The 15,076-nt window shown below is 37.7% G+C and overlaps 1 protein-coding gene across 4 annotated transcripts; it reads right to left on the bottom strand.

Moving 5' to 3' along the window:
* Positions 1-368: 368 nt before the first annotated feature.
* On the bottom strand, positions 369-13,444 carry galnt6 (UDP-N-acetyl-alpha-D-galactosamine:polypeptide N-acetylgalactosaminyltransferase 6 (GalNAc-T6)). 4 transcript variants are annotated; one of them, XM_041799146.1, is made up of 12 exons: positions 13,362-13,443; positions 12,959-13,243; positions 11,195-11,702; positions 10,524-10,696; positions 6,085-6,234; positions 5,693-5,927; positions 5,485-5,602; positions 5,177-5,377; positions 4,866-4,997; positions 4,662-4,763; positions 4,401-4,559; positions 369-925 (listed from the first exon to the last, which is right to left on the bottom strand). In XM_041799146.1, the coding sequence occupies exons 3-12, from the start codon at positions 11,674-11,676 to the stop codon at positions 812-814; spliced, it is 1,866 nt and encodes a 621-aa protein (XP_041655080.1). In that variant the 5' UTR covers positions 11,677-11,702; positions 12,959-13,243; positions 13,362-13,443; the 3' UTR covers positions 369-811. The 4 variants fall into 4 exon arrangements, with proteins under 4 accessions (XP_041655080.1, XP_041655081.1, XP_041655082.1 ...); XM_041799147.1 differs by having other exon boundaries at positions 12,987-13,243; XM_041799148.1 differs by lacking the exon at positions 369-925 and having other exon boundaries at positions 4,463-4,559; positions 4,670-4,763; positions 13,362-13,444.
* Positions 13,445-15,076: the final 1,632 nt, after the last annotated feature.

The following is a 15,076-nucleotide window of genomic DNA, read 5'->3' as shown; positions in this document are numbered from 1 at the left end:
TTCACAGGGTAATAAAATAAGCTGTAAAAAATTCAGTGCAGAAACTTCTTGGTGATTTCATCTCTGTAGAATCAGTAACCACAACAGAGTCCGAGTTAATCATCCCTTCAGGATGTTGTACACCATGTAAATTATTATAGACCATTACTTCTTTTCTGTTTAACCAGCAGGCTAGAAAAAAATCCAGCAACAATTAAGATGTGCTCAATGCACATATTAGTGTAATTATATCAGGAGAAATATGAAGTATTTGGTTCAAACTGAAATACAACCAAGAACCCAGCTGATTCTCATGCTGTCTTATGACATCAAGTGAAATTAATTTATTCAATGATGCGACGATCGTTAGCAACAAAGAATAATTTTTATTTAAAAAACAGAAATAATTTACTCTTTTTGCACAATTTCATATTTTGACATTCATTGTCTGACAATAAAATCATAACGCATCGACTTTCCAAGCAGAGTGTCATTTCCCTGATTAAGATTTCTGCAGGTGAAAGCTTTTGATCACCGTCGATCTGTCCCACCTAGACGTAAAAGTCCACATGCCGCCTGGTAATCCCCAACCACCTTTAAATGTCTGTTCCCCAGTTTCCATAAATAAATGTAAAACAAGTCGAGGTCAACCCAAGCATCTTCAGCAGATGTCTGTCTTCACTCTGTCCTCCATCTTTATGTATCCACTCAGCATCACCCAACACCCCGAGCTCCAAGGTATGAAGCCGTCTGGATCGTTGCTCTGTTGGTTCCTCAGAGTCGAGTTTGAGGAGGGGGCACAAAGTACCTGAAGTGACCTGACAGAAAGAGATCAGCTCCAGCTCCAGTGCTGGAAAGTGTTAGCAGTATTGCAGTCGTCCATGTTAATCTGTCCTCCATTTAGTCGTAAACATTTTCCACTACTGGGATTCTGGAGAAGATTTTCCTGCAGAGACAGGTCAGAGAAACTTGAATTAACACAAATTCAGAATGACAACACTTGAACTTTAACATCTCGGTGATAAATAAATGGAAAAAAAACCCAGAGAAATACATTTACTATATATTTTTAAGCTTTCCTCATTCACAGAGATGTGATGCATCTTCTCTAACTAGCAAAATCAAAATCCTAAAATAATGACTTTTCTAATAAATTTCAGAAAACATAGAAACAACTTGCGACCTATATTAAAGTTAAACCAAATGTACCACCACACTGAACTTTGATTAATCAGACCTATGTAACATCATATATTCATTAATGTAATTGTTTTACACTTACAGTGAAAATAAACTTATTTTATACAACTAACTTTGAGTCTATTTCTTTTTTAGTTTAGTGTTATTGAATGTCAGGTACCATTTAAGCAAAAAACAATAAAATATGTTAGTCATTTCACTTCTTATGCTCAACATGTCTAGGCTGTCTCCTGGTGGTTGTGCTGGTAAACCAGGGTTTCTGTGAGCATGTACACAAAAAGGGACAGTGTTTTTTTTAGCTAATAACCAGTACAAACTTAAATAAGTCTACCAGCAGCAGATCACTTGATTTCATACACCCAGAGAAATTTATATCTAAAATATATATGCCCTCTAAGGGGGTAGGACTAGATGCAAGTCCAACATGTAGCACATTTTATGTATGTCACTCTCTCTGTCCCTCATTTCCAACTAGGGCTGGGCAATTAATTAAAATTTAGATTACATCGCATTGTACGGTGGCGTATTGCATTCACTTGAAAATAAAAAAAGAAATCCTCCTGTTTTTACGGCATAACTATCTCATAAAAACAGGATTTTTAAAATTAGTTTTTAATTTTCTAGTTTTTACGAGGTACTATCTTGTAAAAACAGGATTCCCCCTGACGCTCTCCTGCATGACTGGTTGCTGCATTTATCAGCCAGTAATTAGAGGTGTGGGGTCAATACAGGTGAGGTAGGCTTTTTAATGTGTTTTAGGTAACAGTTACAAGTTTCACGCCAAATTGTGTCAGTTAACTGTTCACTTGACCTGTTCTCTTTATGCTTGATGGTAACAGAGAAGGTAGTATCTCGTAAAAACAGGAACATCCAAAATAAATAAATTCCTGTTTTTACGAGATTGTATCTCATAAAAACAGGAGGATTTTTTATTTTCAAGTGAATACATTACGCCATTGTAGCAATGGAACCTACTGCAATATTAAAATCACAGAAGGTGCAATATTTCTTTGACCTGAAATGTGGATCATTACACAAGTTAGATATGTTTCTTTCTCAGCAGAGATGTCATGCTCTACACCAGTGGTTCTCAAATCATGGCCTTGAGGCAAGTCTTGATGTGCCGTGGGAATTGTGACACCATGCTTGATTACTACAATAATACAAAAACTCAAGATACTTATACTTTGTGTTTTCACAAGTATTTTCAACACTGTAATTTTGGTTTAAAACTTTCAATTTCTCACAAATACAAGATATCAAAAAATTGGACAACTTTTTTTGCTGGTAGTCTCATATGTACTGACTGTGCTTTTGTTTCAAAAGTACATTTTTGGATAATGTAGTGTAAAAATTACAAATAACAGGTACAACAAAGTTTTGAATTTGCTACATCAGATTACTTTGATTAACAACTGTGAATAAGGCTGATGTACCTTAAAAAATGCACATTTTAGCATGTTTTTGTATAAATCTGTTGTTCACAAAATGCACAAGAAATGTCTAGGTGTGCGTTGTGCATTTAAACAACCGTGCATTATTACTACAACAAAACATCAAGTAAAGATGACACGTTAAAGATGCCATTTACTATGTTTATATGCAGGGTTTGCCTTGAGGTTTTAGCTTGAACTTGGATGCGCCTTTGGGCAAAAAAAAAAAAAAAAAAAAAAAGAAAATCACAGCTAAGCAAATCTTGCAAACATTCAACTGTCAATTTCGAATTAGCAATATGAGTTAAAGTGACTGAAATTAGATTTTTTTTCAAAACTGTTCAGCTCTGGTTTAATCTATCTAACACTATATTGGCTAGAATATAAAATCATTTATTGCTTGTGTTTGCTGAAAAATATGCAAAATAAAGAGCTTAAAAAATAATAACATGTTAAAATGTAATTTCAATATGGGGGGGTGGTAACAATTGCATTTATATTATTTTCCTTTTTTGTAAGGGCACTGCAATATTTCTCAGTGTTTCTCATTTTAATTTGAAAAGCAGCTAAGTGGACAAGTCAGAAATCTGCTACACCTTGTGTTATAAAACAGTCACCTTTTTCTGTTCTCTTTTTTGCTTTTCAGTCATTAACAAGTTCTTTTCTTGTGGTTAAGTACATGTCATAATCTTAAATATACCTCGAGTTCCTTGTTATCATTCAAAATAAAAGCAAGTCTGTTTCCAAAAAGGAATTCAAATACCCTTAAAGTTTAAAATGGTGCAAACATCTAAAATGACACAAAACTGTTTTAAATGCAAAAAAGTGGAATTTTAAAATGTAACAAATAGGTTTGAATAATCATTATTTACTGCAGAAATTTTGAGATTAAACATCCAACTGTTTGACAGCCCTACTTTAGAAAAATATATGAAGATATTATACAAATATGAAGATTAAATTAACCCTGCTGCAATTTGCCAAATGTAGAAACAAAGACTTGCAAATATAAAAATTCACCGATTGTGTTTATGTGCAAACTAAGTCTTAATAAACTCTTCATATTATCACTTTCTAGTTATTAGTGTGAGATAGATGTGACCACTGTTCTTTCATCCAAATCTTTGTATTGTATTTACAGAAAGCCAGAGCTGAAACTGTACTTGGCTTTCTCATTACAGATACTAGTACAGGCCTCTGTGATTGGCTCTTTCTCATATAAAGACTGAAGCAGAGGCTTCAAAGCTTACCATATCCTGTCATAAAAGTACCTCAAAAGCTTGAGTGTTAGTTGTTGTTTCCATACTTGTTGCAGTACCTTCCCGGAGTTGATACTGCTTGCAACCATATTTTTGCATGTTTGCTTGAGTTGTGCTTCTGTTGAAGCTCAGTCAGCATTTCATATGTTGCCTTATGCAAATTTTATATTGCTTGTTTTAAGATTAATATTAACCGTCTACATAATGCTACTATTTGTACAATGCTGTGAAATGTTGTCCTGCTGTCTGCATGTTACTTACTTTGGTAACCTGCTTGCATGCTTTACTTATATCTGTTAATGTTTCTCAGTTTGCTTATGTCGCTCTATTTTCCTAATGCTTTCTTTTGTTTGTTTTGGATGCTTTATATGATTTTAAATTCTCTCTTCATGCTGCTTCACGTTTGTACTTCATGTAGATTTTTTCATATTTACAGAAATGTTGACTAATATGCACTGTCCCTTTGAAATAAATTAAATTAAAATGAATAACTGAATTTCCCGTCTATCCAGCCTGGAGTGTTCCTTACCTCTGTAAAGACCCACACCTGTTGTGGAGACAGGCTGGTGCCCTTTCCCTTCAGGTGACAGAGCTCTAGCTTCACCTGCTCAGGCTGAGGCGAGGCATGAAGACACAACTGTTTGCCTATATTATGACGCAGCTCTTTGTGAGATGTGTACTCAAAGTACTGAAAAGAAAAATCATCCAATCAAAAACCTGACTATCTCAGAGAACATAAAACTTTAGCATCATTTATTGATCTGATAAGAGTGAGTCAGAATTAATGTACCTGGTTACCTCCCATGTTGTGACACTGGTACATGATGACAGGTTTACCCCCCTCATTTTTCTCTCCAACATCCAGGCAGGTTCCTGATCCTTTATTTCTTAGCTTGTGCAAACACAAACACAGAATAGCATTCAGATACGTTGTAAGTCAGAATTGTGTAATGTTTGTGATATCTACATTCAGACAAAGGAAAATGTGACTCACTGCTCCAAATTTTACTGGGTTTAAATCAGGCACATACATCTCTGGGTAGATATTTTGCAAGTACCAGGTGAAATTCTTGCACTTAAGATTCTCTCTCAGATTTAGACGCTCAGAGATGTCTCCATATTTATGCTGTAAAAATTAAGGGTCTGTATTTAAAACCATGAAACAGTCAATGGCACTTTGAATTGACTAAAATATGAAGAGGATAGGATGTAAACTGCTGTCAAAAATATAGTACAATAGACATAAACAGTGATAAATCCATGTGCATTTGATATTTAAAGACTAGCACTCCCGGTCATACTGACCAGTTGTGCCATGGTTGCAGCATTCTTGTTGCGACGATAGTAGATTTTCTTGTAGTCATCCAACCAGACCTCAGCCAGGCGAACCTGGTTGCGAGTGATGACTTCTGTGCCTTTGGGGAAAGTGTGGGGGCTCTTGGTACGGAAGACATGGCCAACCACAGAACATGGGATGATCTCTAGCTGACCCCCACACTGCCACACCTGTGAAAATGCATTTAAAACCAGGAGAAATTCAGGCTCTAACTTGGTAAGGACTGAAAAACTTATCAGATAACATTGAGTTTGAAGTATAGATTAAAAAAACAAACCCTTAGAGACATCTCCACATTTTCACCACCCCAGATCTCCATCTTGTCATCGTATGTTCCAATGTGCTCAAAGTATTTTTTTGAGATCGAGAAGAGACCTCCAGCAAAAGCAGGAGTTCTGAAATAATCACAGCCAGGTTTAAAAACAGCTTCAGACACTTACTATGGTTCATAATTCTCCAGGTACAATCAACAGCTTATTTCTTACTTCACAGGGTATGTTTCATCCTTGCGCAGCTTCTTTGCGTCATCTGGGATTGGCTCCCAGCCGAAGGTGAGGCCCCAGTCAAAGTTACCTCGGTTGTAAGCACGGTTGGTGGCAACAGGCTTGCCGAAGTGAAAGTTCTCAAGGTTAATGGAGGAAATCTCTGGACTGACCACAGCGGTCGGTTCCTCAACAATGCGGGCTAACAGGGGCTCAAGCCAACCGTGGAAACATTCACCTAGAAATGAAGGACAGAGGTCAGCTGTAGACTCTTATGTTGGGTCAGAGCAAAGCTTCATCATCAAGCTGTAAAAATAAGATTAAAACTAAAATTTGACTCCTTTTAAAAAGTTGCCATTGTGTACTTTGTATTTGTTGCATGTGTGTTTTCTCACAGTGTGCATCCAGAAAGGTCAGGACCTCGCCCTGAGCAACACTGGCACCCAGCAGCCTGGCTGTGATGAGACCCTTCCTCTGCGGCTGCCTCACTACCTTCACAATCTTCAGCTGACGAACATATTCCTCAAGCTGGGTCTTGAGATGGTCTGGGGGAAATAAAATAAACATCTTCATATATTTTCTTATTTGAAACCTTGTTACACTAATAATATTTTCACTCCAGTGATTAAAAGTCTTATTGTATTGAATTCGAGTAACACATCAGGATTTACTCTGACATTATGTCTCTACAACAAACCACATCCTCCCAGCCTTATGAGTTCAGAGACGCCCTAGATTAACCACAGCAGTCAGTTAACAAATATGTTCAGACCGTTTTTTCACACCAGCAGCTAGGCTAACCCAGGGAACAAAAAGTGAAACAGTGATCATATTCATAAATATGAAACCATGGTGGGAAGAGCAGCAACCTAAAGGGAAACTGTCTTGTAAAACTGGGTCACACTTCCTTTCAACAATCATTGGCCCAGCACATGCTGTACGTCTGTCAGAAGTTTCGGTCTTAGTAAATCCACCAACTGTAAGCTTTATGAAAGCTGCTCCTGTGGTTGCAAAAAGGGAAGTTTTGGTTGAGAAAGAACTTGTAAATTTCGCTAACAGTGCATTCGTGCAGAGATAACTGACGTAGATGTAGTTCCTAGCTCAGGCAGTAAGTCATAAATTACAAACCTAGTAGTGTTTGGAGGCACCCATAACACCTTTAATACTCGTCATTAAGGTCAAATAATAGTGAATGTGTATTTAAGTAGTCAAAATGCTTTCAGCTGATAAAATATTATAAATATATAAGAAGATGGTATCTTCTCCTGAAAAAAAGATAAAAAAAAAAAAAAGATAAAACTAACGACATAATCAAAACTAAAATAAAACGTTAAATTCATTAAGTGAAACTAAAATAAAAACAAGGCTTGGAAAAACAAAACCAGCTGAAACTGTGCTTTGTGCTTACAAAATTAATTTAAAATTACAGACAAAATAACCTTAGTTCTAGTCTTTGACACAAGCATACTGTCCTTTACGATTAGTCTCAGATACAGTGATTTAAATTTTGTCTATTGCAGGAGTTAGAAATGTTTTTTTTTCTTTAATAATGTTCTTTAACTTTTTTTTCTAAGAAATATGGCACACCTGAGACACTGACTTATGCACTTGTGCAGTAGCATTACATCTGTGTGCACATGAATAGTTTGTATGTTTGTTTCACTACATTTCACCAGTAATCACATCTTTTTTAACTTTTGGTATTAAAGTTAATATGCTGAGCCACCCTACCCTTTCCCTGGCAAACCAAACCTGGGGATAAATTGGTCTGATTTAATTGATCAGTACCTCACAAAATTGCATTTTTGAACTGTATTGAAAAACCAAATTTGAATAAATAAAATGAAAAGTGAAGAGTAGCCTATGCTATTTTATTTTTCTTGATTTTATAATGACATTTTTCAGGTTATTTTGGCTGTCTCCCCTGACAGTACCCTTATTACACAGAAAACTAACAATAGGACTTATAAACTAAAAATAAACTAAAAATATTAAAAAAACAACAAAAAACTAAACCAACCTAACAAACCAGCGGTTAAAACTAATTAAAAACAGGGATGCACAATATTATCAACATGTTATTGGCATCTGCAGATATTAGCTTAAAAAGTAAATTTTCAGTGTTGGCATATATGAAGTTTTCTGCTGATGATAAAGAAGTATTCTTAGAACTGAAGTTTGTTTGTTTGTTCATTTTTATATTTAAAGTGTTTATTCAAAAAGCTGAAAATTTTAGGTCTGACCTAGGATTACAGTGAGAATTAATACATTTATTAGACCACATGTCATAAAAACAAGACAATTATTCTAGAAATCTTTCAAAAACTTTTTTTAAACTGAAAATGTTGCTGTTATTAATTTGGCAAATACACTACAACAACTAAACAGTCCTTTTTTTACACATAATAACCAAAAAAAACTAATATTTTGTATGCCTCCTTTGGCCTTAATAACAGCTTGCATTCTTGCTGGCATTGTTTTTATGTATTTTTACACAGTCTCTTTTGTTATTGAGCTCCAAATCGTTTCTAGCTGGTCAGTCCATTAGTTCCAGTATTCCAGATTCCTTTTCCTTGGTCAGAGAGTCTCTGCATAGCTATGAAGTATGCTTGGGGTCAGTGTCTTGTTGGTCTATGAACCCACAGTCAATCAGATTCAGTCCAGAAGGGATTCCATGATGCACTAAGATGTTATGGTAGACGTTCTTGTTCATGATACTGTTTTCATTTTCACTTATTTTCTGATGCCATTTCCACAGTTGGAACCCCCTACCATAAAGGGATCTCTACTGTGTTTACTGTGGGTGCATCACATCTGGCATCAAAACGTTCTCCAACTTTCCTGCTGACATACACACAAGGATGTTGACTGAAGAGTTCAAACTCTGTCCAGAGTACCTTCTTCCAGTCATTAAAAGTCCAGTGGTTGTGCTCCCTGGCAAATCTGATGTTTCTGGATGTTTGCAAGCCTCAATAATGGCTTCTTAGCAGCTATTCTTCCCTTTAAGCCTTGTTCGTCTACCTACGGTCATTCTGGAGACTTTCTCAGACTCTGATCTAGAAGCATTCATCTCTGCCTGAAGATCAGCAGTGGTCTTCCTTCTGTCCATTGAGGTGTCTGACATCTGATTCAGTTAACTTTTGTTTCCTGCCTCTTTCTTGGCCATTTTGGTAGTACCAGTCTTGGTTATGAACTCCAAAGCATACTTGACCCCACTGTAAGAACACTTTATGTCTTTCCCTGTTTGTCTCAGAGACCATCCAGCATCTTGAAGTGCTTTAATGAGGTCTATTTTTCTTTTCAGTGAGCTCTCCATGTTTTACCATTCTGAACAGAAATGAGGAATTTCAAACTGAATTCACTTTTTATACCCATATTTGAGCCAGCTCACTGGGTTTTCTCTGAGAAGTCAAGAGTTCATCAAGCCTAACATTCATCCACTAAACAAGTTAATTACTATAATTTTACATCTTAATCAAAAAATAATTGTGTGCTTTATTTTTATTGTTTTTTGCTAGAAAGAGTACTGGCTAAAATGTATTTGAAAATATAAGCATATTTTGGACACCTAGCTAAAATTAAACTGAAATTAAAAACAAGTCAAAGCAAAATAAAAATAAAAACATGAAAGGTCCAAAACTATTTTATCCTCAGTTGGCTGTTCAACATGAGTCTGGCCCTGCCTGCTAGAAAGAGATGTTTCCTGCCACTGTTGGAAAATGCTACTTAGTGCTGTCATAATGGTGGATTAGTCTTGGATTTCTGTAAGTAATGTAACGAACAGTAGCATCTAGAGATTACTAAAGATTAAATGAGTGATTGAAAACTACAAAGATTCTAAAAGGTCTTATGTATTCTAGGGGAAAGAATGACAGAAATGAAGTGACATCGGAAGCATCTCCTGCATTGTTGGTGTTGCCTGAATCACTGATCTGCATTTTAGATTAGATAAGATTCAGCTGTAGGGTTGTAACACAGGGTGTACACTAGAACATGCAGAGAAAGAAAGAGTTGAGGAAATGTAGGTAAAGTGTGCATGGGTATGTACAAACTGAAAAAACGAAGAATGCTCTGGTGCTTGTTTACAGTCACAACAAGAGTCATTACTGTTTAAAGTAAAAATAAATATTTTAAACCTTTTAAAGATCAACTGTTGCACTGTGCAAATCCAAAAACAAAGATGCAGAGTTACCTGCCTTTTATAAGGCACAAAGGATTCTCAATTATTTCTTGTGCGTCTTATCAAAGCTCAACATCTCAGACATACTTACCTAAGAACTCAAAAATTCTACTTAATAAATCACTCATAAATGCCGACTATATCACCTCTGACACATATACTCTTCCACTTTACCAAACTGCTGATAAGTAACACACCAGTTTCCAGGTGATTATCTTTTGTAGTTTTGAAAAATGTCTCACTTTAACTTTATGTGACTTGCCCCTTTTAAAACCAGATACAGGTGTTTATATTTACCTTCATATCACTGAGTCTGCCAGTACTACATAAAGAGACAGCTGTTTCCAGGTCATGTCGTATAAAATACCAAAGTTCTAAACACACATTACTTTTCTACACTCCTCTGTCTATTAAGTTAACCAAATACATATCTAAGTACTTTGCTTATCTATCAAATATATAATTTGCATACATTTACATTACTTAAACTTCACCTTCCAACTACCCAACATGTACCTGCAGACCTCACCTAAGAAGAGAAATTATTTAAGAAAACTTCACTCTATTCTTAATGTCACCCCGATCTTTTGTATTTTCTTGTCAGCGTATCTTCATCTATGTTTTACCAGGAGTGTGTGTTCATATTTTTCACACCTGCGACACTGGCATCATCTACCAGGATGATCTCTTTGAGCAGGAAAGCAGGTGACGTGTGCAGGACGCTGTAGACGGTCCTGAGCAGGGTGGACCAAGCCTCATTGTGGAAGACGATAATAACACTGGTGGTCGGCAGAGGAGGGCAACGCTGAAACTTCCTGTTTACACACCTGAGCAGCGTTGAAACAAAGCGAGACAAAACACAAAAAGGTGAAAGGCACATGTAAAGAGACACAGAAACAGACTGCTGACAATCATATTCTGCAAACTATCATTGTAAAAGTTAAGTGCAGCCATAAATAATCAGCTTAAAAAAGCTTCTTAATAGCAGATATCAGGGTCTATAAAGCCTGTGACATGCACAGGTGTCAGGTTGGACAAAAATCTGTAGTGAGTGGAAGTTTTTGCAACAGCAGAGATCGAGTCTCAGTGTCAATAATCCAGAATATAGACATGTTTACACAATAGTACTATGCACTCTATTTTTATGTGGTTATATCCAGTTTAGCTTTTGACTCAGTGATTCTTTATGAATAAAGGGTTCAAAATGGAAATACATAAAAATATTCACTAATTAGAGCATGACTTCTCTGAAATACAGAGTATTTAGCCTGCTGTGTACATACCAGCAAAGCTGTTTGTAAAACATGCTTAGAATATTTTCTTACTCTGGAGGCCTTGTGTCTTCCCCAAGACTGCGACTGAGCGAGATGCGATCACTTGCAAACTGGTTGAAACAGTGCCTCTTCATTCCCTCGTCTTTTTCTTTCTGCTCCTCTGGAGACAGTTTGTCTTTCTGAAATCCTTTCCCATCAGCCCCAGGGGCGTTTGGGTCCTGAGGAGGTCTCTCCAGGAAAGGTTTAAGGTCAACCTGTGAGTAGTAACCAGAGGGGCAGTTGGGATCCTCGGTGGCCTGGACCTGAACTGGGGGAGGTTGAGGAGCTCCGATCTGAAAGCCCATGTTATTGACAGCATCTCGGACCATGACCATCACCTTATCCCCCTTGTCCACCAGCTCTTGTAACCAGGGGTCGCTCACAGGTGATGAGCCAACATCCCTCTGGAGAACAACGAGGGCTACCATGAAGAGAGTCCCTGCAAGGAGCACCAGCTTCAGGGGGGACATACGCCGACGTGGGAACCATCGCATGATCCAGAGTAGGTGTCTTTTCAAGGCTGCAGAAAACAGGAAAATAAAACGTCATCCACATGGGCTGGCTGCAAACTGTTTGTTCATTTCACATGAAGCTGTTAAGCCATTACTGAGGAACACCTCTGTCAAACCCTTACCCTTCCTAATGAAAGAAATATCCTGTAAACCGGTTTGTGCGTCTCTGCAAGTGTCATAGCAGCAGGTATTCTAGCCACCCCTGCTCCTCCCTCCCTGTCTCTTCAGGAAACAGTCCCATAGGGTGGATGGAGTGATCACGGTGAAGAGTGCGCAAACACACCACACCTCTAAGTAAACACCTGAGAGCACCTCCTCTGGACACAGTCCTCTAGGACCCACGTGGCAGCAGGTGTGCTGCAGCACGGCAGGTTCAACCTGCATCTCCCACACAGGTTAATAAGTGACACGCTGCATACACACCTGCCTCATACACACCTCACAGATATGATCACCTCTCCTCTGCAACAGTGAGTGGAGTTTAGAGCAGTAAAGGACCTTAACTTGAAAAAAGCTTTAAGGAACATTTACCTGCTTGTGAAACAGGATATGATCTCAATGTGGGACATGTCTGTGTCCTCAGGTGATCACTGTTGAGTTAGAGACTCACTCTTACTTGGTCATGATTAATTCACCCCATTTTCAAGCCAGCCTCTCTCATAAGTGATTCAACAGGACACTCTTAGTTTGTCAGAAAAGGGGAGAAAACCGAAGTACGCTGTGTCTCTAAAGGATAACCAGTTAGTCCAGTTTGCTGTCACCTCAGTAATGACAGGAGGAAGGACATATATCTGACCAGGAATCACTAAGATTATGGAAAAGCTATTTAGCGCTGAAAAAAGAAGGCTTCTGTCGGACCTACTCCACATAAGTTGTATTCGCAAATTTGAAGTGGCTGCTATAATACCACTACATTCCCTCCTGCCTTTGGTAATTAAAAAAGACCTGAGTGCGCGTCATAACCACGCTTTAACAAGTTAAACTTAGAGGTTATTAAGAGCTCGTGCTTACAGCTCGAAGTAACTTGACACAGACAATCTGCGGTAAAGGATGATAGAAACTAGTAATAGTTGTTTGTTCACTACTGCACAGAAATGAAAGAGGAAGAGCTGACTTGTTGTCATTCAAAGTGTGTGGTCTCACTCAAAGTCGAAACGACAAATGAAGAAGACACATTATCACTCTCCAGAAAAGACGCACACGACGAATGAAGAAACTTCTAAATATTAAACGGTTCCTATGTCCTAAAAATACCGCCACTCACCTTAAACTAACAAGAGGTTGTCTGTCACCTGTTCTGGTCGCTGTGATATTCTGTTTTAGTGTGGAAAGTTGCCAATGGAGCACACTGCGAGGTCCTCTCGTTTCTTGAAGTTGTCAGACAGGAGATTTTATCAAACCAGAAAGACAGCAGTTCCGTTGCGTGTTGGGTTTTTGCTATGAATCGTACAGGTGCTGTTTGTTGAAATGATTAGCTTGAGTGAGTCCCCTGCTGGCCGCGCGCGCTCGCAATTCACTGCTTCACGGTTCGTCATCAGAGGTGGCTTTCCTTTAAGAAAAAAATAGAAACATACAGTTAAAAATTAACTAAAGTTTGTGTGAATATGGTACGAAATAAAAAAATAGACATACAAAAAAGGAATAGAAATATATCAACGGTTTCCTACCTATGTTGAAGCTACCAAAAAAGATGCCATAACATACAAATGTAGAGTAGATAAAAGTATTCTGGCGTGTGTTATGGACACGGCAGGCCTATCCGGTTGTATCATCGAGGATTAGGAGGAATTTACGTCGCTTAATTAATGTTCAGCATAAAGTGTTGTAAGTGAACACAGACACGCCCTCAACAGAAATCCATTATTCATGAGCAAGCAATTAAATACTCGCTCCTATGCCCCTGTCTTGTAACTGTAGACTGTTTTATTCAGAAAAGGAGAAGGAGGCATGTCTCAAGTTACTGTCACAGGGAGAAATCTTGATTGCACGTTGTTGATAGACATGCATGCAAAATTAAATCCAAACAATAAGAGCACCTGTAAGTAGGCTAAAACTGTACTTCATAGCACAATAAACTACAGAAAAAAATAATTAATAAAAGCTTTTTGAGTTCTACCAGTACAGTTCCCACACATAATACAAGTGCTTATGTGTTTGTCAAAAGCAGTGTTTTTCAACCTGGGGGTCGGGACCCCTTGGGGATCGCGAGACACCGACAGGGAGTAGCCAGATGTCATCCAAAAACAGAAAATATTTTAAATGATTTAAAGTTGTATATCTTACCCATTTTTAGAAAATAATTATACATACAATTAGTTAAAGAGGCTATATGTAACTTTTAGAAAAAAAAAAATCAGTGTAGAGACATGGCAGGCCATTAGAGAAACTACAGCAGTGTTGTGTTGCTTGTCCACAAAATGACTCAACAAGCTTAAACAGGCAAACAAGGAAGAAAAACAGAGCCTTGTTCTTCACATCGGGATAAAGTGCACACCAATATATACTCAACTAGAAGAAGCACTAGGAGGGCGCAGACCTCCGCCATAGCTCTATCTCCCGATGGTAAAGAATCCTTTAAAAAATTCCTTGATCCAGACGGTGATCCAGGTCACTCAGCTCTAATCACTTCTTCCTTATGCCATTTCTGACATTTCATGAAAATTTCATCAAAATCCATCCATAACTTTTTGAGTTATGTTGCTAACAAACTAACAAACTAACAAACAAACCCTGCAGGAGGTAACAATGGGAAGTGTGAAAGCAGAAATGACTTTGTTCTCTGATTTTCCTAAATAGTTGATGTAAATGACAGTCTGTGTAATTTTCAAGCCATCACTCGTTTGAGCATAATTCAGATTTTATTGAACAAACCTCCCAATGATGACTATTATTAAAAAAAATACAAAACTCAAAATGCACTGTTCCACATGATGCATAACAGAGTTTCAGAACATCTCATAGGTTGTAAAGAACTGAAAATGGTCATATGTTGAATTCGCAGCATTAGGTCATATTTACTGTAATCAAAAGCTATTTCAAAAACATCAGGCCAAGTTACATGTTAACATAGGACCCCTTCTTTGATATCACCTTCACTATTCTTGCATCCGTTGAACTTATGAGTTTTCCTTAAGTGTCTGCTTGAATTTCTTTGCAAGATGTCAGAATATCCTCCCAGAGCTGCTGTTTTGATGTAAAGTGCCTCCCACCCTCATAGATCTTTAGCTTGAGGATGCTCCAAAGGTTCTCAACAGGGTTGAGGTCAGGGGAGGATGGGGGCCACACCATGAGTTTCTCTCCTTTTATGCCCATAGCAGCCAATGACACAGAGGTATTCTTTGCAGCATGAGATGGTGCATTGTCATGCATGAAGATAATTTTG

The sequence above is a fragment of the Cheilinus undulatus genome, linkage group 11 (genome assembly GCF_018320785.1).
Source record: "Cheilinus undulatus linkage group 11, ASM1832078v1, whole genome shotgun sequence".
NCBI lineage: Eukaryota > Metazoa > Chordata > Actinopteri > Labriformes > Labridae > Cheilinus > Cheilinus undulatus.
This window is presented reverse-complemented; position numbering and strand designations above follow the sequence as displayed.

Coding starts and splice junctions, on each gene's coding strand:
- galnt6 (XM_041799146.1), bottom strand. CDS start 11,676: ATGCGATGGTTCCCACGTCGGCGTATGTCCCCCCTGAAGCTGGTGCTC. Junction 5,928..6,084: donor GACCTTTCTGGATGCACACT/GTGAGAAAACAC, acceptor CTTCATTTCTAG/GTGAATGTTTCCACGGTTGG. Junction 4,560..4,661: donor ACAACATGGGAGGTAACCAG/GTACATTAATTC, acceptor TTTTCTTTTCAG/TACTTTGAGTACACATCTCA.